The 21,971-nt window shown below is 64.0% G+C and overlaps 2 protein-coding genes across 2 annotated transcripts in view; one reads left to right on the top strand and one right to left on the bottom strand.

The window, feature by feature from the left end:
- B4GALNT4 (beta-1,4-N-acetyl-galactosaminyltransferase 4) overlaps positions 1 to 16,719 on the bottom strand; it is a 28,851-nt gene extending 12,132 nt beyond the window's left edge. The window contains exons 1-3 of the mRNA XM_054828404.1: positions 16,376 to 16,719; positions 2,947 to 3,062; positions 200 to 310 (exon numbers count right to left, since the gene is read on the bottom strand). Of these exons, the coding sequence (XP_054684379.1) occupies positions 200 to 310; positions 2,947 to 3,062; positions 16,376 to 16,526 (378 nt within the window). The 5' untranslated portion in view covers positions 16,527 to 16,719. The remainder of the gene's footprint in view (positions 1 to 199; positions 311 to 2,946; positions 3,063 to 16,375) is intronic.
- Positions 16,720 to 20,173: 3,454 nt separating this feature from the next.
- Positions 20,174 to 21,749, top strand: LOC129207456 (dispanin subfamily A member 2b-like). Its single transcript, XM_054828417.1, has 2 exons — positions 20,174 to 20,437; positions 21,170 to 21,749. The coding sequence occupies exons 1-2, from the start codon at positions 20,225 to 20,227 to the stop codon at positions 21,368 to 21,370; spliced, it is 414 nt and encodes a 137-aa protein (XP_054684392.1). The 5' UTR covers positions 20,174 to 20,224; the 3' UTR covers positions 21,371 to 21,749.
- The last annotated feature ends 222 nt before the right edge of the window (positions 21,750 to 21,971 follow it).

Here is a 21,971-nt window from a genome sequence, read left to right as displayed (position 1 = left end):
GTCCCCGTGGGCACCACGTCGGCCAGGCAGAGCCCCCGGGCCGGGCTGGGCGATGAGGGGGGAGGACGGCTGGAGATGGCCTTGGAGCCTGGCACGCCGGGGAGGCCCGGGCTGTGGGCTCCCCGGTGAGGGGCTGGCTGGACCTGGACCTGGACCTCCTCCTCCTCCTCCTCCCCTCTGCCGCTCCCTGCCCACCCACCTGCTCGTTCCAGGGCAAAGCCTGCTTGGTCAGGTTGAGCTTGGGGTGCGCGGTGGCTCGGTCGGACCGTTGGCCTCTGGAAAACCAGCCGTCCAAGTCCTGCCCGTCGCTCTGCCGAGGAAGCAGGAGGGAAGAGATGAGAGATGGGGGGATCGGGGCCAGCCCGGCCGTGCTGGCAGGAGGTCTCCCCAGATCTAAACATCTCATTTTGGATGTCAAGCGTTGCCAAACCAAGGCAAAAGCTTTCCAGGCCAACGGCAAAGGAAAGCAGGGGCAGGAGGAGGCAGAAAAATATTGGCCAGGTGTCGCGGGGAGCAGAGTTTCAAAATGTTCCAGCTAAACTCATTTCCCTTCCTCTGCCAAGGAGAGACGCTTCTCCCAAACAGTGAGTTTTCTGTTCATCCAAAATAGCTGCCTGGTCTGAGGGGTTACTGGAGACGGAGTATTTTGGGCTCCGTCTCCAAAAGAGCAGAAGCAATCTCTACATCCACTCCCGGGCAGAGGAAGCAGGACGCTGCTCCACTCCCCCTCTTCCTTTAAAGGGGATTAGGTTAAGCCGATCGCTCGCGTCTTCTAATTTAGAGGGATCAGGTGAGCATTCACCTGCCCCCGGCTCGCCGAAAAGGTGAGGGGTGGCAAGGAACAGCGGGGCGCCTCTGGAGCCTGCCCGGAGCATCCTCCTCTTCCCAGCCCTCTGCCATCACACCCCAGGCAGCGCAGGCGGAGGAGGGACGAGCTAGCACGTGGGGAAGGAAGAGCCACCAACCCTCTCCAAAGCGACCGCTGACCCGCCACCCCGTCCCTTGCTCGGGGCGACGGGAAGCTGCGCCTGTCACGCGGGCACCCGGCTAGTGCCACAGCCCATCGGCACGCTGGTGACGCCCGCACTCAGCACCAGTCCTCTCCGGGGACGGGACCGGGGGGCACATGGACGTCCCTGCCACCTGTCCCAGGAGGACTCACAGCCATCGTGGCCTCAGCCAGGCCAGGAGGGACCGTGCCACCCCCGAAGAGCGGAGCCGACCCTCTCCGAGAGCAGAGCCCAGCTCCGTGCCCAGGTGAGGATCACAGCACCGACGAAGCACAGCCTGCTAGGACACACAGCGCCAAGGAAATAATTAGCAAACTTTGCCTAAATGAACTCATTAACATCCCAGAGGAGGGGAGCGGTGCCCTTAGAAGACGTTATTAGGGAGGCGGCGTAATTGCACCACGCTTGGTGGAAGGATTCACCCTCTCCCGGGGAAAGCCGAGATGCAATTCCCGCCGTCCCCTCCGTCCTCGCCCAGCGCCAGCCCGTGCTTTCTCCGGGCACCTCACTCTCCTCCTTTGTCCGTCTGTCCCTTATTTACGAGGAGCTGGGAGAGATCAGAGCAGGGGTCGCCCCCTTCTCGCCCACCCCCTCCAGCCAGCCAGGCACAATCAGCCTCTTCCCCATCCGTATTTCTCGCCGCCGAATTACTGCCTCGCCTGAAGCAGGCTCTCCTTACCCACACGCAGCTCTCCACCCCCGGCGCCTGGGAAAACCTCTCCATCCCTCTACGGAGAGGGACCGATATCCATCCCTGGGGTGAGACGGCTGGCGAGGACGAGCCACCAGCATCCCTGCCCTGCCCCAGAGATAAACAACCGGCTGTGCCGACAGCGAGATCCGCGGTTTGGAGCACGCCTGGAGGAAAGTTTTCCATCTCCTTTTTTTGAAGCAGCATTTTTTCGCTCTGGTTTGTGGAGTCCTTTCGAGCCGGGCTGTTTGCTTTCAAACTGGAGGGAGCTTTTCCCCCCGGCTGCCCCACAGAGGGGACTATTCACACCCAGCTCCCCGCAGCTGGAAACGGGGGGTGGGCTATTTGCTGAAGGTGGGCTGGGCTTTTAACCGCAGAGCCGGCGATGCCCCGCGGCAGGGCTAGGCATCAAGAGATGGGCACCGAGAGGGATCCGGGCACGGGGACGACGCTTTCCCTTCCCTCCAGACACAAAACACTCGCCCGTGCTCAAAGTACCGCGGCTTGGGGAAAGCCCAGGCAGTGCCCACCCCGACGGCAACTCGCTGTCACGGGCGCTTGCAGCGGTCTGGTGGTGACCTGCTGTCGGGCCGGGGCAGGGGACACCACGTAGCTTCCTCTTCCACCATCCCGCCCTGCTCCGCAGCCTCTCGGTGACAGCAGCTTGGCAGGGGACCGCGGGGTGTTGCACGAGGGCTGGGTGACAAGCTGAGCAGGGCACAGCAGGGTGTCCTCGTGGCTACGCCGCCAAGTGCCCCCTGGGCTGACAGCAAGGAGTGATCCTCTCTCCAGTGTCTGCTCGGAGACCCTGGATACCTGGGGCGTGCGGGGTCTGTTTTGGGCTCTCCAGTCCAAGACAGACGAGGGAGGTTAGCAAGATGGAGCAGAGGACCCAGGAGATGGTGGCTTTGCCCAGCAAAGCAGGACTTTATTGCCGTTGACAGCTCTGCAAGAGGGAGGTGCAGCGAAGATGGTGCTGCACCCCTCTCAGAGGAGCACAGCGACAGGGCAAGAGGCACACGGTGCACCACTGAAAGTTTCAATAGGGTATTAGGGATTTTTTTATCCACCACGAGGGTTGCTGAGCAGAACCAGAGGGGTTGTGCCCTCCCCACCCTTGAACCTCCTCAGCCGGACAAGGCCTGGGGCACCCCGCTGTAGCCGGCCGCGTGTCGGGTATTGGACTTGGACCGGTGACCTCCGCAGGTCCCTTCCCACCCGACCGCGCTCCGGCTTTCCGATTACCATCAGCTCCTCCTCGCGGCTCTCGCTGGAGTCCTCGGCTTTCCTCCGCTGTGCCAAAGCCTGGGCTGCCACCGGCCGCCTGCCGGGATCGGTCACCTCCCCCAGCCTCTCGCCATCTGCCAGGGGAGCAGAAGAAGGAGTGAGACCTCAGCCACCTCCCACCTCCTCCCATCCCAACACCGCTCCTCTCTTGGGGACACCCCCTTGCCCTGGCACGGGGAAGGGCAGGTGCTGCCATCGCTGCTGCTCCCAGCGGGGAGGGATTGGGGGGGGGGACGACAGCGGGGGGCTCTGGCTGCGGTTCCCCTCATTACATTTGTACTAAGCAGCTTGCAGCAGCTCATCAGCATCAGGTTTAATTACACCCCCCGCAGCCCAGCTCACGGCCCTTGACGTAAGAGATGGCCGGGATAAGTTCCCGCGGGATCTCACTCCTCGCCCATCGCCGGGGACGCGTCCCTGCTCCCCTGCCCCTCGGGTCCCGGCTCTCCCGCAGCATCCCACGGCTCTGCCCGGAGCACGCCGGCTCCAAGCCCCCCCCAGAAATATTCTCCCCAAACCCACCTTCCCACCCCCTAACACCACGCCAGAGGCCCCATCACAAAGACCTCGCTAACAGCCCCGGCACAGACGACTTCGTTACCGTGTGCCGCATTAATTATTCCCAACGTACGGGCTCCCCCCTGCAGCTCACACCCATCTTCCTCGGGCTGCAAAGGGGGGGGGGTTATTTTAAACCGCCCTGGCTTCCCAGCATCAAAACAACCGGCTTCCCCCAAACTGATGGCGCAGACTTGGAAAATGTATTAGTGATTGTGGGGGGCACATCCCCTTTCTCTGCCACAGCAGACGGGCGTCTCCAAATTTTCCGGACAGGCGCCCCAAACCCAGGGTCGGATGGAGGGAGGCGACACGGCAGCCCCTCCGCTGCCGCGGTTCGACCGTCGCTTCTGGCATCCGCGTTTCAAACCACACGGCAATAACGGGGAGCCCCCGACATCGCAAGCACCGGCGCCACGGGCATCGCGGCAAGGGGGTCACCAACACCCTCCCAAGGGGACGGCAAGACGCACCCCCCGTCCCTCCACACCCTCTGTCCCCCCAGCAGCAAGTCTTGGGGGGCTCCTACCCCCCCAAAGCGAAACAGCCTCAGTGGCTGCCATGGTGGGAGCTGCAGGGGGGCTCTGGGCCCCGCAGCCCGGCCGAGGAGGGGCGTGGGGTGCCCCCGGAGCCCCCCGCCTCCCGCGCCATTAGTATTCCAGCGGCCGCGCAGCCGGCGTCTCCTTGGAGATGGCAGCACAAATCCCATCCCCACCGCGGGGACAGGAAATTAAGCTCTAAAGCCCCTTCTTCTGCTCTCAGCCATTCTTCAGCCCCTGGCAGCTCCCCGCCTCCCCCCAGCCGCCCCCCTCCCCTCGCCCATCTTCACCCCCACCCCGCTCCTCCCGCAGCGGGTGATGGGGAGCACGGCAGGGACCGGAGCCAGCACTCTCCCTTTGTCTCCTCCGCTCTCCAGAACCCCCCACCGCTCCGAGGGACGCTCCTGCCAGCGCAGGCGGCGGGAATAAAGCCGATCCTCGCTGCGCCGAGGCCGCGGATGTCGCTGCTCCGGCACGGAGAGCTGGGGACAGCGTTATTGCCCCCGCGCTGATCTGCGGGTTAATCCCAGCTCCCGAGGGACCCGCCGAGGGCTGGGATGCAGCGGCCGCTCTGCGGTACCCGCGCAGGGTATCCCTCCCGGCCTCAGAGGAGATGAACCTGTCTCCCACGGGATCTGCGGGCTCAGCACCCGTTTACGATGCGGGCTGGGGGTGCCACGCTGCAAGTCCTGTCCCCAGGATGGACACCCCCCGCCACGGACGCCCACGTCCCGGGAGGAGCGAAAGCGCCAGCAAAGCCCCTGAAAAAGGCTTCCAGGCTTCTGCGCCGATGTTTATTCCCCTGCAATTTAAACATTGGATGGGGAAGTCAAGGGCAGCCTTGGCCAAACACCCAAATGCTGATCAGCCTCTGAGGGAACGGGAAACAAATGCCCCCCTGGTAAGGGGAGGGAAAGGCAAAGGCCAGCACCTTGTACCAACCAGCATCACTTTGCTGCCCCCAAAACACTCGAGACCTTTGGTCCGAACCTCACCCTGCAAGAGGGGAACGGGTCAGGGGCTGCAAGAGGAGGAGGAGGAGGGAGCAAGCAGCGCCGGGAGGGAGCAGTGTTTTGGTTTCCCCCCAGCTCGGTTTCCTCCTCCGCATCCTCCCAGCGCCCTCCGGGACCACCCGTGCCCAGATGCTCCCCCAGCATCCCCCCCCGGACGCACAGCCAGCACCGCCACACCGATTCATCCTGCCAGCCTGCCTCTTTCTCTTTGCAAGGACCAGAAAGAGCCGCTGGGGATGGGGGAAGGTCTGGGGGACGAGCAAGGGACCCGCTCGCTCAGGGGCTGGCGTTACCCGGGGGGCCGCTCGGCAGGGGTGCGTTAAGAGCTCTTCCCCCGGCGAGCACAGGAGCGAAGCCAATGGTTTCAGAGCAGCGCAAGGAGGGGGCAGGAGATGCGCACGCCATCGCACGAACCAGCTCTGAGTCACGCCAGCTTCCGGCCGACGAGCCGGAGCCAGGAGCAGTCCTCAGGATGAGACCACGGGCGCGAGGGACCAAGCACCACCCCCGTCGCACGGCGCAGAGACCTGGGCGATGCCTCCCCAGGGGAGACGAGTCTCCCCGTTATCACGGTCATATAAATCCCCCCCGTGCTGCCTCCCCCCTCCGCCGGGAAGCACAGAGGGCCTTTCACGCAGCAAACCCCTGCCTCCCACCTCCCTCGTCTTCCCCTCCTGCTCGGCTGACGGCACGCAGCTCGCTCACCCCGAACACAGCCCCTTTCTTCGCTCGGGTTTCGGAGCCGGGATTCCTCCTGCAGCTTTCTGGTCCCTTTCCAAACCCTCCGACGTGGCTAGAGATGCCCCTGGCTTACGCTTCCTCCCGCCTCTCCCAGCTGCTTCCCACGAGCCTCCGCTCCGCAGTCACTTGCTGCGAGGCTGCTCCGCTCTCCCACCGCGTACGCAGAGCGGTTCCCCCAGGGATAAACCCTCGGCACGGACCGGGGAGCCCACAGGAGCATCCGCAAAAGGATCAGGGCTGGGATTCCCGAAATCCCCGGCTCCTGCCCTCCAGCTGGAGGCTCGGCCCCGGCAAGCTCCGGCTGCTGAACGGGAAGGGTCCCACAGGGAGACGTCGGGTGGGATGTTGGTCCCACCATCGGGCAACCGCGTACGGAACGGACGGAACCACCAGAAACCGCTGGGATGGGACGGCGGTTGGGGAACACCTCGGTGCGCTCTGCTACGGCCACGGCTCCACTCCCCGTCCCAGACGTGCCCACGCGAGGATGGAGCCCCCTGAGCAGCAGACAAGGATGAAGAGCATCGGCTCGGCAGCAGGCACAGCACGGGAGGAGGAGGAGGAGGAGGAGGCAGCACCGCCCAGGACCTCTCAGCATCCTCCCATCTGAGGCAGCTGCACAGGCAGAGTCCGATCCTGCTCTGCTCCAGGCTGAGCGTCCTGGTGAACGATGCTGAGCCCCTCCGGCGCCAGGGCCAAGACTTCTTCCTTTGGGAGAAGCCTCCGGCAGCAGCTGCAGACCCTCGGGACTCTTCTCTCTCTTTTTCCCCCCCAAAACAGACCCCAACGGGCAGCAAGCGCCTGGGTTCAGCCAGCGAGAGGAGGAACCACGCACCCCGGCCCGAGTTCCCAAGCACATCGGCTGGGCGGGATTCAGGGCACCGTCCCTGTATTATTTCCAACCCCTCTCCCAGCAAGCTGATGCTCCAGAGCGGATGTGTGGAGCAATTTCTCCATCGCCAGGAGCCATGTCCTGCTGTAGTACAGCCCGCTGCGGGGCTCCCTGTCCCCTCAGCCCCCCCGTGCCTGTCCCCTGCCTGCCCTGCACCCCCCCGTCCAAGCCTGGCTGTCTGCAAAGCTCCCAGCCCCTGCAAAGCCCCGGTAAGGATGCAGGCAAGCTGGCTGGGACTGGAGAGGACTGGAAAAATGACGATATTCCAGCAAAATGTCGTAGCTGAGCTCAACCCCCCAAAATATTGTGCTAAAAAAAAAAAAAAAAGCATTTAAGCTGCAATTAGGAAGTTCTGCGTGGGGCCTCCCGGGAGCTGTGGTTTGGTTTCCCAGGCCCCGCGTCTCCTGCAAGGGTCTGACGTCTCGGCCAGCCGCCCCCTCGGTGGGACACGGCGGGCGAGGGCAGCCCGGCCGTGGGAGGAGACCCCCGCGCCTGCCAGGAAGCCTCCGTGCTGCTGCACGCGGGAGCCTCTGTTCCCCATCAGCCACCCCGACGAGCAAACCGTGACCGGAGCGATGGAAAAGGAGATGGATGGATTTAGCTCGGTGCTCCAAGGAACATCCCCTGGGGGTGACCATCTGCTCTCCTGCCTTCCCATTCCTGCAGCAAAATCCGCGCTGGACGGGAGATGCCAAAGCAAGCCGGAGCTGCCTCCAGCCCAGCTGTGAGCCGCCTCGCCACCGTCCATCCCTGAAATGCCGGTGGACTGGGCTGCAGCGGGTTGCCAAAACCATCTCGGCGTGTTCAGAGCTGCATCTTAACCTGGATCCCTGCCTCCTGGTTCAAAGAGGAGCTGGGAAGCAGCACCATCCCTCATGCACAGGAGATGGGGAAAGGTAAGGAGAAACCCAAAGAGAGCCAGAGCTCGGAGCATCCCCACCGACACCAAGCCCGGAGGTCTAAACCGGAGCTGGAGCTGGGTTTCACCACCCACAGAACCGCGAGCCTGGGATTTGCCGCTCTCCCCAGCATCCCAGAGCTGCTCCCCAGCACACCCCCAAGCTCAGGGGTGGGTGATGGGGTGAGATGCAGGAGAAGTGCCGGTCCCGGGCTGCCCACCCTGAGGGATAACTTCATCCCACGTTGCACTTCCCAGCAACGCAGGGCTGCTCCCCGTTTTTGGCTTGGGGAAGGAGCATGCCAGAGCTGCCAGCTCCAACGCTCAAAATTCAGACAAAGCCTTTGGAGGCTGGAAAACACGAGGGCCTGGGTTAATTCCCTTAATTCCCGCTGCCAGCTGCTGCAGGAGACCTTGGGACCAACACAGGTGATTGCCAAGGGACCCTCACGGGCGCACGCCACTCCTCACCTTCCTCGCAGGACACAAATACAAGAGGAAAGGCCAGGGAGGCGCTGGGATGGGATGGACGCCCTGCATCTCCCTGCCACGAGGAAGCGCTGCTCAGGAACGTGCTGGAAACGCCGGGACAACACCGTGAAGGTCAGGATGCTGAGGACCGGGTCTCGGGCATGCTGAGTACGCCAAGGCTGAGCTGACATCTTTTGAGATCCACCACCCAAGCGAGGTCTGCGCACGTCCTGGCAGCTGCTGCTGCTCTCTGAACTTCTGCGGGACGCTTTTGAGCTCTCCAAATCCAGAGGGACGGGAGAGGGACAAAGCTTCTCCAGCTCCCAGCCCGGCCGCCCTGTCTGCACAGCTAGGAAACACTGCAAGGCTTCCACGAAGAAACGGGTGAGCCGCTCAGGGAGGAGCATCGGGGCTCGGGGAACGGAAAAGGAGGGCAGCCCAACTCCACCGCCTTCCCAGGGCGAGGAAGGGGGCAGCTCGGGGAGCGGGGCTCTGCCCCACAGCTCCTTACCAGCGAGGAGAGACACCAGATCCGCAGCTGCGGAAGGGACGGGGTTAAACCGGGTTTACACCCGGGGAATTCGGGCCGATCTCTCCCACCTTCACACAGGCACAGGAGCTCCACGGCCAGTAACAAATGAGTCCCAAACCACGTCAGGACCGGCGGCAGAGCGGTGCCCGGGGGTGCCCAGCTCCGCAGGAGCCAGCGGAAAGGAGAAGTGCCCTCCCCAGGGCGCCGGTGCCCATCCCCGCACCCCAGACTGCTGCCAACGCTCCCGTTTTCCCCTGCCGCGTGAACGGTGCCATCCCTCTGCCCACGCAGGACCGCTCCACACCCCGGCACATCCTCCCAGGATGCTGCTGCGGGGCAGAAAACCGAGCCCGTCCCTCGGGCACCCTGCCGTGGCGGGACTCGGGGGGAGCAGAAGGAGCGGCGACGCGAAGCGAGGTGACATTTAAACCCAGACACAGCTGCAGTGAAGGTGGCAGCATCGGCGCTGTTATTAAACCCACCGGTTTAATAAATAGCCCAGTGCTCTCCAGCACAGACACAGCCTCCGAGCCAGCCACCAGAGGAGAGAAGCGCGAGCATCCCTCCACCGGTCCTCCTAACGAGCTGTTAAGCAATTATAATTAAGACAGCAAGGAGTCAATATTGCAAACCCCCTTCCACCACCGCAAAAACACGGCGCTGCCCGCCAGGAAAAAAAAAAACGCCGTGCTGCCTGCTGTGCTGCCCGCTCCACGGCACCCGGGGGCAAACCCAGGCGGCGGGGGCTCCCACGGGCCGGGTGACAGCCAGGGGACAGCAGGTGACGTTGACGGGGTCAGGGAGAACGGGGCTCGCGACCATCACGGGGATGCAGGCAGCGGCGCAGGACCAGTCCCCGGACGGCGTCAATGGCACTTTTACCTGCCGCTGGCTGAGAAAAGGGTTTCGTTTCGGTCCCTGGGTCACCACCGCAAGGCACAGACGCCTTGCCGAGGGAACCAGAGGAGCGAGGGGGCTTTTTTCCTGCCCCCTCCCCCCAAACCAATTTGTTTCGTGCTGTTTACCCACTCCGTGACATCCCGCTCAGCCGGCACAACGGAAATCGATGCCGAATCGCTCGGGGCTGGCGACGGAGCTGCCACGAGACCTCTCAGACTGACAGACACCCACCAGGAGAGGCAGCCCCGACATTTCCACGCTCAGCTCGGGGTCCCGAACCCCTCCTGCGCGGGCAGCGCCCAGCTCTCCCCCACGTCCCCCGGCTCACCGTGCATCCGTTGCCCTCCACCCCCCTGCCAGCATCGTCTCATTTTGCACCAGCTCCAACGCGAGCCGGAGCGGCTCCAGCCGCAGCGAGCACCCTTCCCATGGAACAGGGATGACGCTCCCTCACAGCCCTCGACACGAAGGTTTCGCTTCCCGGGACGCAGCCTCCAGGGGAGGTTACTCGTAGCCTGTGATGTGCTGGGAATTGGGCAGAATTCATTTCAGCCTAAAAATATTTCAGCCTCCGACCTCGGCGCAGCCCCTGGGGTTCACCGTTTCTCCTGCCAGCTTTCCAACCTGTTCCAGCCAGCGTCTGGTTTATCTCCACCAGCCCCGGGGGGTTTTAACCTTTTCCTCAGCTTTCATGTGACGGTGAATTCGGCTGAGCTCTACTCCTCTGCGGGGACCACCCGCTCCCACTCAGCCTCCCCCCCCCAGAATCTTCCTGTGCATCCCACCTCTGCGGCCCCGGCCAAGCCGAAATCCCTCGGTCCTGCCATTGCCAAGGCAACCAGCCACGGATACCCCGGGGCGGCTGCTCGTCCCCTCCGCAGAGCAGCTCCGAGAGGTCCGGCCGCTGCACGGCACAGGGACGGGATGGTGGGAGATGCAAGGTGGTGCTGGGAAGGGCGAAGCTCCCCAAACACCAACGGAAAGAGCTCCTGGTGCTTGGGAAAAGCCCGTACCGTGGGGCGCAGAGAGCGTTTCCCTGAGCACCGCCAGATGTATAGCGGCTATGCCTTCGGAGCAGAGCGTTTCCCTAATAAAAAGACAACGTCCCCGCCGCAGCCGTCACCTCCGGGCCAGGGGAAGCCCCACGCGATGGCAGCGGCCAAGACACAGGTCACCCACCGAGACGCCCTTAGGGGTAACCCGGCAGCACCTCCCAGCACAGCCACGGCCACCCCAGCACCCGCCGGCGCCCGGCCCCGTCACGGGCTCCGAGGACATCGAGCCAGCCGGCTGCGGGATGGGGCTCCTCCGCATCGCGCCGCCACGAACAGTCCCGGCACGCCAGGACCCACCTGCTCCTCGCCCGCCCCGCTCCCCCGGTCGCCTCGTCGGTGCCAAAGCCGGCGGCACGGAGGGGGCTGTGACTGTGACCGCGGCCAGAGCCCGGCTGGGGACGCCCTGGCCTCCCCACATCCCTCCCAGCCCCGCAGCCAGGGAGCCAGCGAGCAAAGATCCCAGCCATGCCGGATCCCCGGGATGCCGCGTGGGATGAGCAGAGCTACGGGTCCCTTCGATGTCCTCGCCGGGACGCTCCAAAAGCTGCTCAACTCCATCACGGCACAGCAAGGCTGGCGGAGAAATGCCGTGTGGCTGACGGACCCGCCGCCCCAGCGCTTGGCCGGCCCGGCTTTCCGGAGGCCCCTTCCGTACGGATCCGCCTTTCTCCAAACACAGAGGAGGCGACCGGTAACCCCGGCTCACTGCAGAGCACCAACAGCTCTGCAGTGAAAGGAGACTTCAAAAGCAGCACCGAGAGGAGGAAAACAGTGCAGGAAATGAAGCGACAGCAAATGCCCACATTAAAGGCGATGGAGAGTACCTTTTATCAGGTTGTTTTATGTCTTTTTTTTTAATGTTTTTAAAAGGACTTAAGCTGCAAGGTCTTGGAAGAGCCTCCATGGCTGAGGAACGATGACGGGACGGCGCCTTGCTCTCTTCTGCCCTTCCCGAGGTCCAGCGGGACCCGCTGACCCGTCCCACACGGACACACCAAACCCATCCCCTCCGCCCCGGGTCTGGGGGTCCCGCAGGGACCGGAGCGACAAGCGTGCCCACAACATCCCTCCCCTGGGGAGGGAGCACACAGCTCCCGGGAGGGCACGGCCCAGAAGAAGCATCCCTGCCAGGGGCAGACAGCCAGAGCAGAGACAGGATAAGGCCCAGGCACCCTGCCCCGTCCCCCGTCCGGGTGCGTCGCAGCCAGCCCTTAGCCCCCCCACCAGCAGCAGGAGGGCAGAGCTAAGGACAAATTACCCCGGCGTAACGCAGTTGGGTTTGCTTCACTGTCAAGCCCTGCCATTCCCCACCTCCCCTGGCTTCAAGGGACTTTTTGGGGGACCCCCCGGCTGCCCAGGGGACGGGGTCGCAGCCAGGCTGGGGAGAGGTGCTGCCGTGGGGCGTTCAGAGCCAGTCGTGCCTTTGAACAGCCAAGTTTTTGCCTTCGAACAACCCAGAACAGGCACACACCAGTTTTTTCCCCATACTTCTCCCCCGTCACCTGCCAAAAAGCCCCGAGACGCTCACGGCTGCCCCCACCTCCCCCCCCACCCAAAGGACAGGGCTCGCTTGTCCGGCCGGCCGTCCATCCGTCCGCCTCCTTCTCCATCCGGCTGGCTCTCGGCAGGGCCGGCACGGTGACAAAGAGCCGATTCAGGGCAGCGGGGCACCTCGGAGGAGCAGGGCAAGGAGCCCAGGGCAAACGGGGCCACAGCCCGGACAAACCGTCCCGGTGACACCAAAACCAGCCCACCCCCCGGCTCCAAACCTCCCTTTTCGGCACGCGGGATGGGACCAGCTTTCCCCTGCACCGGGACCCCGCGCCGAGGGGGTGTCCGTCCGGGGAAAAGGGTTTTTTCTAGCAGGGAGAGGAGCGTGGGGCGACGCCAAGAGCAAGAAAAGCAGCACCCAGCCTCCTCGTGAATCCTGCTGCCCTTCCTCTTCAAAGGGCTCCTTCTCATCCTCTTCCCTGCCTGCTCCCGGCATTCCTGACAAAAGGAATAAAGCCCGCCGCGGTTTGCAGCGTTTCAGCCTCCCAATTAAAAATCCAAAGGATACGTCGCGACCGCTCTGTCCAAGAGAGATGCGTTATCCCCTGCGGTTCGGGGGAACGCTGCTGCGCCCCATCCCAAACCCTCCCCCTGCACGCCAGACCCCAGGGACGGGTCCCCGGGGAGGGACAGGCAGGACAAGGCTCTGCGGCGGGCTGAGCCCAACAAAGAGCATCCGACCCGTCCCTGCCTCCGGCTCCGAGCACCCTCTGGACCACGGCAGAGGGGCGTCCCCCGCGCACCAGCCGCTCTTCTTCCAGACAGACCAGACGAGGACGGGCGCATCCGGACCCGGGCAGCGCCGCGTCCCGTGGCCGTTGGGAAGCCCGGCTGGGTTTTCCTTCCCGGAGGGGCCCCGCTTTAGCCGTGAATTGGCTTTAGCATCCCCCAGCACACACCCTGTGCTCCCCCAGTTGCAAAACCATCCCAAAATCTGGCTCCTGGCATGTGCTAAAGCACTGCGAGCCGGCTGCCGGGGGAGCAGGGCCAGCCCCGCGCCCCTGCTAAGAGCTGGTTTAGATTTTTACTGTCATTTTTTCCCCCTTCTTTCTTTTTTTCTTCTTTTTTTCCCTTTCCACCTGGCACGCCAGCATTTCCACCCCATTGACTCGGAGCCGTTTCCAGCCGGGAGAACACAGTAATGGCCTCATTATTTCAGATGAGGAATCTGTGTGTTCAATTAGGCAGAGAAGGGTAATTATCTACTTGTAGAAGATAAGAAAACGGGAGTTATTTTATCAGGGATGTAGCACCAGCACGGTTCCCAGCCAAGGCCCCGGATGCTCCAGCTCCACGTGTGACCACCGGCTGGGCCAAGGGGACATGGGTACCCCCCAGATAATCCCCCCACGCCTTCGCTGCGCTCCCCGACACGTGCAGACCCCACCGCCGCTCCTCCCCACCTTACACCGCCCCAAGCTACCAAAAAGCCTCGTGCCCTGCACCTTCAGTCTCCAGAAAGTACCTCTGCTGGGTGACACTCCATTTAATGAGTAATTAACCCTTTTTTCATACCTCCTCTGCCAGCTGACGCAAGCCGGGCAGCATCCTCAGCAGCAGGCAGACAGGTTCTGGCTCACGGTGGCCAAAAAAAAAAAACCCCAAGCGTCATCTCCAACACCCGGACCCCTTTTGGTGCACAGACCCTTGCGGTGACGCTGAAGAGCCCTGCATGCTCCCCAGCCACCTCTCCCCCTCCGGGGACGGGTATCCCCCCACCCCTGAGGGATCTGGGGCCAGGACACACCAGAGCTCCCCGCAGATCCCACGGGTCGGGGAGGAGAATGGAGACACGCGAGCCGGGAGGGCACAGTAATCACCCCCCCCCCCCCCCGCTTGCTCGCCCCAGCCCAGGGACACCCGCTAAGCCCCGGGGAATACGGGGAATGTCGGGTACCGGCTGCTTTCCATCAGGAACGCACTGCACACCGACAGCTCTGCTCCGCCACCGGCTACGGGGACATCTCCTGCGAAAGCTGGAGGTGGAGAAGGGCAAGCCCCATCCCCACCGCAGCGGGACTCCCGCAGCCACAGGAAGCGAGCACGGGGCGAAGGCGGCCTCGACGCGAGGAAGGGGGAAAACATCTCTGGGCTGCCCCGGAGCCCTCCTCCAGCACAGCTCTGCCTCTCAGCTCTCCCCACGGCTCAGCCCCAAACCCTTCCCTCTTCCCCCCAACTCTCACACCAAGCTTTTTCTTGGATTTCCCCCCCCTCAGATATAATTTTTTATTTCTTTTTTTTTTTTCCCCCAACTGAAACAGGTCCCTGGCTCTCCCACTCTGGTTGCAGCAGCAGGACGAGGGTCCATCTATGTGTGACGGAATCCTTTCCCCAGCCTCCACCCGACCCCTCTCCATCACCACGCTTCCAAAAAGGCTCTGCGGGACCTAAACTCCGGCTTTGCCGCACGTTCACCCAGGACTTAGGCACCAGTTGGAAAATCCCAGTGCAAGGAGCAGCATCTCCCTGGAGTCTGGTCCCGGACAGCGGAGAGGGGCACAGCCCAGGTCTGGCTGCCCCTGGAGAAGCACCCACCTCGCCGCACCCCAGCCAGAGACGATGCCCTTGCTCCCCGTGGCACGGGGCGAATCCAAACCCCCTCGCCGGACCAGCAGAAAACGCTGCCGGAGCGCAGCCCTTGCCCGGCACCTCCCACGCCGCGATCCCATCTCTTCCCCCACCTCCTGCGCACCCCCTGCTCCCCCAAAGCCGTGCGCCCATCTCCCCCCGGCTCGCAGCCGTTCAGCTGCACCGCAGCCGCAGGGTTTCCCTGCTGCACGCCAGAGCAGGGCCGTGCATCTCCTCGCTGCTACGGCCCCCTCGGAGCCCCCCCCGAGGCGCGGGCAGGGACGCAGGGCACCTAGGGAGGAGGTGGGGGAGAGCAAGAATAGGCACCCATTGGGTTCGGCACCCAAAAACACACCCAGGGAAGGCGCCGGCACGCAGGCATCGCTCTGTGCATCCTCCCCGGATGAAGCCGCGGAGGAAAACCTCGTCCCACCCTCGCGCCACTGCATCCCGACACCCGGAGGGACCCCAGGCAGCGATCCCACGCCATCTTCCCCCTGCCCCAGGCCGCCAGTCCCAAGAGAGGGAGGATTTGGCCCTCCTTAACACCAGGATAATCGCGGAGATACGGGGCAGCTGCTCACGGTTCGACTTCTGTAACTCGTGGCTTTTCCATTAAGCACAACCCTGCAGCGGAGGAAAGCAAACCAGCGGCGCAGCCTCCCCACAACCCCTCCTTTGAGGCGATGCACAAGCAGCCTCATTTCCTGCTTCTCTTATTAGCGTTATCCCGATTTCCCCGATTTCACCGTAAGGCCCAAAAATTTGCAGGATCATGCTGCTGCTACGGTCAGAAACTTTGGGTTTGCCAGCCGAGAGGCTTCACCGGCCTCCAGAACTGCTCTGGCCTGCTCAGGAAAGCCATTTCTTGCCTAAATAAGCACTAGCTCTCGTTTCTTTCTAATATTTTTAGGACAAAAACCGCTAGGCAAGTTCAGCCCAACCAGAAACGTTACAGCTCAAGTTTCACCCGCCGATATTTCGTGTAGTTTTATGCCACCCGAGCAGCCCAACGAGCTCTGCGAGGGTAAAGCCGGGAGCGATGAACCACAAAGCCGAACCGTAGGGCAAGCGCCAGCACCTGCCCCTCCGGAGCATCCCGGGTCACGTCCCCGGGAGCCAGCCCCGGGCCGGAGGAGGAAGGATGTTCTCCTGATGGAGAAGCTGAGAAGTGTCGGGAAGGGATGGGAGGGTTGGGTTTGCCCCTTCCAGGCAGCGACGAGAAGCTATAAATGGCCTTCTTTGTCAGCGCAGCCAAAGCAGCGGGCGGAAAAATGAGGACAGAGCCGCCCGAGGGGGGGGAACGTAAAACCCCCGAGCGGTTTGGGGGGGGGTCTCGCCCCCGGGTGTCCCCCGGTCCCTGAAGGCGTAACGCTGGGGCGCGATGCCGAGGTGCCCGCGGTGGGGTCCCGCTCTCCCCAGCCCCGCCTGGGCGATGCAGGACAAAAAGGCGCCCCTGGGGCGGGGGGGCTCAGCCCCTGCGGGGGCTGGGGGGCAGCGGAGCCGGGGGGGGGGATGCTCTGGAAGCCCTACGGGGGGGCACCCATCACCTTTGGGGCGGGACCCCAAACCCCACCGAGGCCTCGCACCGAGGGGGGACGGGGATGGGGGGGTTCCGGCGCTGCCCCCGGTTGGAGGGGGGGGTCACCCACCTCCCCCCCCCCGGTACCTCTGCCGTAGGCGAAGGGGAGGCGCAGGGCGCGGCCCTGGCGCACCAGGCTGATGTGGAGGTAGGTGAACCAGACGGCGAAGGTGAGCAGCACCAGCAGCAGCAGCAGCTTCAGCTGCTTCCGGAGCTTCTTCACCGGGAGCCGCGGCATCCTGCCGCCCGCATCGCCCCCCGCCGCCGGCCTAGCCCCGGCCCATCGGGCCCCCCAGCCCTGCCCTAGCCCAGCCCGCTCGTTACGGGCCGGCTGCGAGGGCAGCGGGGCGGCGGCGCGGACTCGGCGCGGTGACCCCCGGCCGCCCGGTGCATCGCCGCCGCCCCGTCGCGCCGGCACCCGCGGGTGGGGGAATGAATGAGCGGGGCTGGGGGAGCTGCGGCCCGGCCCCGCCCCGGCGCCGCCGCCGCCACGCCCCTCTCAGCCCGAGCGACGGCGCCGTCCGCCAATCGCGGGACGCCCAGCGCGGGCCCACGGCCAATGGGCGCCCCGCGAGGGAGGAGCCCGCGGAGGCGCCGCGCGTCTCCACGCCAACGGGCCGGCATCCCCGCGAGGCGCCGCGGGCTAGGCCATGCGGGGCGCCGGGGGGGGGGCTGGGGGTGGCCGCGTCCCCGGTTCCCGTCCCCGTCCCTGTCCCTGCGCGCCGGGAGGGGCGGCGGGGTGGGAGAGAACGGGGTGTCCGTGCGGCGGAGCGTGGCGGGGCCGGCGGGACGGGTGACGCGGGCCTCGGCGGCGCCTCCCCCTGAGCCCTCCCCCCCCCGCGGCGGGGATGGTACGTTCCCACGCCCGCGGCAGGGGGCTGCGGGGCCCGGCCCGGTCTGCGGGGGGAAAGGCAGCCCCCTCGGTGGGTGCCGGGACCCCGGGGGGACGGGCGTGGGGATCCCTGGCGTGCACCCTCCTGGGTGCAGGCATCTCTGGGATCCCCCTCGCTGGGTGCAGGGACCCCGTGGGGATGGGTGCAGGGATCCCCAGGATCCCCCCTCGTTGTGTGCAGGGATCCCCCTGATCCCCCTCGTTGGGTGCAGGGACCCCATGGGTGCAGGGATCCCCCTCGCTGGGTGCAGGGACCCCGTGGGGATGGGTGCAGGGATCCCCAGGATCCCCCCTCGTTGTGTGCAGGGATCTCATGGGGATGGGTGCAGGGATCCTCCTGATCCCCACTTGCTGGGTGCAGGGATCCCATGGCAGCCAGAATCCCTGGGATCCCCCTCATTGGGTGCAGGGACCCCATGGGGATGGGTGCAGGGATCCCCAGGATCCCCCCTCGCTGGGTGCAGGGATCCCCCACTTGCTGGGTGCAGGGACCCCATGGGTTCAGGGATCCCCAGGATCCCCCTCGGTGGGTGCAGGGATCCCCTTGGCTGTGAGGCAGCCACTGCCGGCGGGGCCATCTGGAAGCGTGAAGGCTGTAGCTTGCCCTGTGCAAAGCCTAGCAGTAATTAACAATAAGATTTAATTATGCCGCCAGAGGGTTACGGACTGCACCGCCTTGAAGGAGCTGCTTGGCAGGGCTCCGCGCCGCCCGGGCCACTGTGCTCTGCCAGGCTGAGAACGGCCACAACTCACTTCACCGCTGCGCCGGCTGGTTTCTCCCTCCGTAGTGCGGTGGCGAAAACATCAGGTTTGGGGTTTTTTTAATTTTTTTTTTTTTTCCTCACTCCACAGGTTGAGGCAGCAGCTCCTCCTTGCTGCAGCTCGGGGCTGGCACGAAAACACGTGAGAAATCCGTTTTTAGAGAAAAAAAAGCCATTCACAGCTGGGAAAACTAGAGGGCACCAGTGCTCTGGTTTGCGTTTCCCTGGGCTCGGCTCCCTTACGGATGCGGAAGCTTAATTAGCTCATAATTAAGCCCCATTTAGACAAACAGGAAGCTCGGTGCTCGTTAGGAAGCAAACCGGCGCTGAGCCCTGCGGCGGGCTGGGGCGGCCGGGGGCTTGCAGGGCTGCCCAGGAGGAGGAGGAGGAGGAGGAGGAGGCCGGGATGAAGGGGATCTCTGCAAAGGCTCTCCCAACAGATGCTGAAGATGCGCGTCCGGAGGAATTAAGCTGTTTAATTCCCCCGGTTTTTTGCAGCTCCCCAGCACAGGGAGCGGGAGGCCGCGGGTCAGGGCACGGCTGTTTGCATTTTGGCCAGGGGACCGAAGTTCAGCTTCGTCCCACCCCACCAGCGGCACTCTGGGGGCCAGGGAGGTTTGGGAACACGGTGGGACATCCCAAAAAAATTCGTGACTGGCTTGTGCCAACCGAAGACAGACTCTGGGACACAAGTACAGAACTACAAGAGCGAATATTCACGCGCGTGCGGTGTCCCAGCCCCGTTGGGGCACCTGGAACGTGCCTTTACGCGGGGTTCTTACATCCTTCAGTCGTTCAGGTACAAGGCGACTGGACTAACGGCCAGCACCCGCGCTACCGATTTCGAATCACAGTCAAACTTTGCAAAGCAGCTCCTCGTTCCGCAGTGTTCTTGCTGCGTGTCTATTGATCCAGGCGTCCCTGGAGTCAGTCTTAAGCTTGAGTTACTGATCTCTGGTGCCGGACGATGCCGGGAGGGTTTCAAAGACGTGTCAGAGGGGTTGAGGATGCTGGCGTTACCTTGGTTGACCCAGGGTATCCTTTGTCGTTCGTGGACAGCTCTAAATTTCCCAAAAGTTCTTCTTTCCAGGGCCGGGCTGTCCTTCAGTTTGTTTTATTTAAGCACAAACAATCCCAGAACTGCCAGTAAAATTTTACTACCTCCTTATATTACAGTGTATAATGTGAATTAGAATGTATTAACAAAGTTAATACACCGTCGTACCGTAAGGACCGGTTGGTGTAATAGGGACAGGAATTTTCCAAGGGGGACGGTGCCCTTGCGGACCGCAGGGAGCCGGCACGGGGCTTTTCACGGGTCCCAAACGATGTCCCCAACAAGTGGCACCTTCTGGCCTCGCCCCGTGTTTGTGGGGTTTGGAGTCAGAGCTGGGCTCTGCAAGAGCGGGGTTTGTTCCTGGCTGCTTGGACCTCCTCAGGGGCTGCCTTAGAGGGGACGGAGCCGGAGGGGACGAGCTCGCAGCCAGCCGCAGCCCGTGCCAGAGCTGCCCGAAGCTGCTCTCCCCCCAGCAGCGGTATTTTGGGGATTTCACGAGCAGTCGCAAGCCCGAGCCCTTCGCACGACATCCCACCTCCTCCCCGTGCCAGCAATGTGCTCGGCCCTGCCTTGATGAGGTTTCTGGGAAGATACCACCCCCCAAAAATGAAAGGAGCGGTGATCTGCGCCATGCCAAAGGGACAATAGTCCCGGCCAGGGCTTCTTCTGCCAAAAATCTTTCTCCTCCATGGAGCAAGAAACTATGGGCTGCACAGTCGTGTCCCGTCAGCCTTGACTGCTTGCACGCCCCGAAAATTGAAAGTGCCGACAGCGGGGAGGGAAGGGGCGCTCCCAGTGCCAGGTGGAGGGGACCTTATCTAGGGTGTCTTCACCAAGCACCCCGAAACGCTCACGGTTGACCCCAGACGGCCACCCCGGGGGGGCGGGGACGACACAACACAAAGAAGGGGACAGAGAAAGGGACAAGGAAAGAAGGGGGCGAAGAAAGAAGGGGGAAAGGGGGCAAAGAAGGGAGCAAAGAAAAAAGAAGGGGGCAAAGAAGCGGGCACGGAAAGAACGGGACAAAGAAAGAAGCGGGGAAAGAAGGGGACAGGCGGGGGATTTCCCGCAGGGGAGGGCGGGGGGCTTCTCCTCCCCGGCAAGGGATGCCCGGACGGGGCGGCCCCGATCCGCCCCATCCTCCGCTCGGGGAAACGAAACCACCGCCGGGTGGCCACCACCCCCAGCGCCGCCCCCCCGCCCGCCGCAGCCCCGAGCCCGCTGCGATGGAGCGGTCCCGTCCGCTGGGGCCGACGCTGCCGCCCTACGAGCCGCTGGCGGAGGGGCTGGACATGGAGGGGCTGTCGCGGAGCACCGTGGTGTCGGTGGAGCCGCCGCCGGTGCCCCCTCCCCGCGACCACCTGGCCTGGTCCCTGTGCACGGCGCTGTACGCCAACGTCTGCTGCCTGGGCTTCATGGCGCTCGTCTTCTCCGTGAAGGTGGGGGGGGCCCCGGGGGCGGCGGGGGGAGCCTGCGCGGGGGGGGGGGAGGGGGGGAGGGCAGCCCCGGGGACCCCAGAGAGCCCCCGTGGAGCCCACAGAGCCTCCAACCCCAGGGAGACCCGGGGACCCCAGAGAGCCCCAGCCCTGGGATGCTCCACGGACACCAGAGAGTCCCCACCCTGGGGTGCCCCATGGACCCCAGAGGGCCCCCGTGGAGCCCACACAGCCTCCAACCCTGGGGTGCTCCATGGACCCCAGAGAGCCCCCACCCCAGGGTGCCCCATGGACCCCAGAGAGCCCCCGTGGAGCCCACAGAGCCTCCAACCCCAGGGAGACCCAGGGACCCCAGAGAGCCCCAACCCTGGGGTGCCCAAAGCACCCCACGGAGCCCCAAAGCCAGGAGCCCCATGGACCCCCAGAGCCCCCAACCCCAGGTAGCACCATGGACCTCCCGGAGCCCCAAACCCAAGGGTGCCCAATGGACCCCACCAAGCCCCCAGTCCATGGCCCCACAGAGCCCTGGCTGGAAGCTCTGGAGCAGGCAGGGGTTTGGGGCACTTGGCAGCCCAGGGTACTCCCGGTGTTACGGGGGGAGCTCAGCCCAGCGTGGCAGCTCGGGCTTCCACGGCCCCTCCAGCACCACCCGGCTGCAGCCTGGAGCCCCCCCGGGGTGTCCCCCTCCACTGGCTCCCCCCAACCCCACTGACTCTCCCCTCTGCCTCCCCCCAGTCCAGGGACCGCAAAGTTCTTGGTGACTACAGCGGGGCGCTTAGCTACGGCTCCACCGCCAAGTACCTGAACATCACCGCCCTGCTGCTCAACATCTTCCTCGTCATCCTCATCATTGCCCTGATCGCTAGTGGCACCATCATTGTGGCGAACTTCTTCAACCACAACCAGGAGTATCAACCCTTCCCCAACCCCACTTAGCCCTTCCCTTGCTCCGCAGGCAGAGCATCCTCCCCTCTGTCTGCTAGGAGCCCCCGTCACCCCTTGGGGCAGGGGGGATGTCTTCCGTGCAGACCCCAGATCCTGCTGGGGTCGGTCCTGTATCGCTTTCCTCGCTGCTCAAGCCCCTACGGAGCCCTTTCTGATGGCCACCCTCGTTGGCCTCCCTGGAAGTGCCTGGAGACACCTCTCCTCTGGCAGGAGCTGAGCACCCAAAAACTGGCTGTAGCAAAGGGAAGAGCGTGCTTTTCTGCTTGCCGCTTCGCTCCGATTTTGTAGCCCCAAGTGCCTCTAAGAATAATCCGAAGAAGTGCCTGGTTCAGAAAAAACCTGGTTCAAATAAAAGTTTCTTTCACTTTTGCCCCTGGCTCGGTTTCATTTTGGCAGGGGGTGGTTCAGGGTCCTCTCACCCCAGCTTGGCCGGCTGAGAAATAGCATCTGCCCTTGGGACACGCCTGGAGAGGGAAATTGTCCCTTGGCATGGAGCGTCACAGAGATGATGCTCAAGGGGGTGCCAGGCTCGGTGAACCCGGGTACTTCTGGGGAAGAGGCATCCACACGGGATGCAAAGCACTTGTAAGGC

The sequence above is a fragment of the Grus americana genome, chromosome 5 (assembly GCF_028858705.1).
Source record: "Grus americana isolate bGruAme1 chromosome 5, bGruAme1.mat, whole genome shotgun sequence".
Lineage (NCBI taxonomy): Eukaryota > Metazoa > Chordata > Aves > Gruiformes > Gruidae > Grus > Grus americana.
This window is presented reverse-complemented; position numbering and strand designations above follow the sequence as displayed.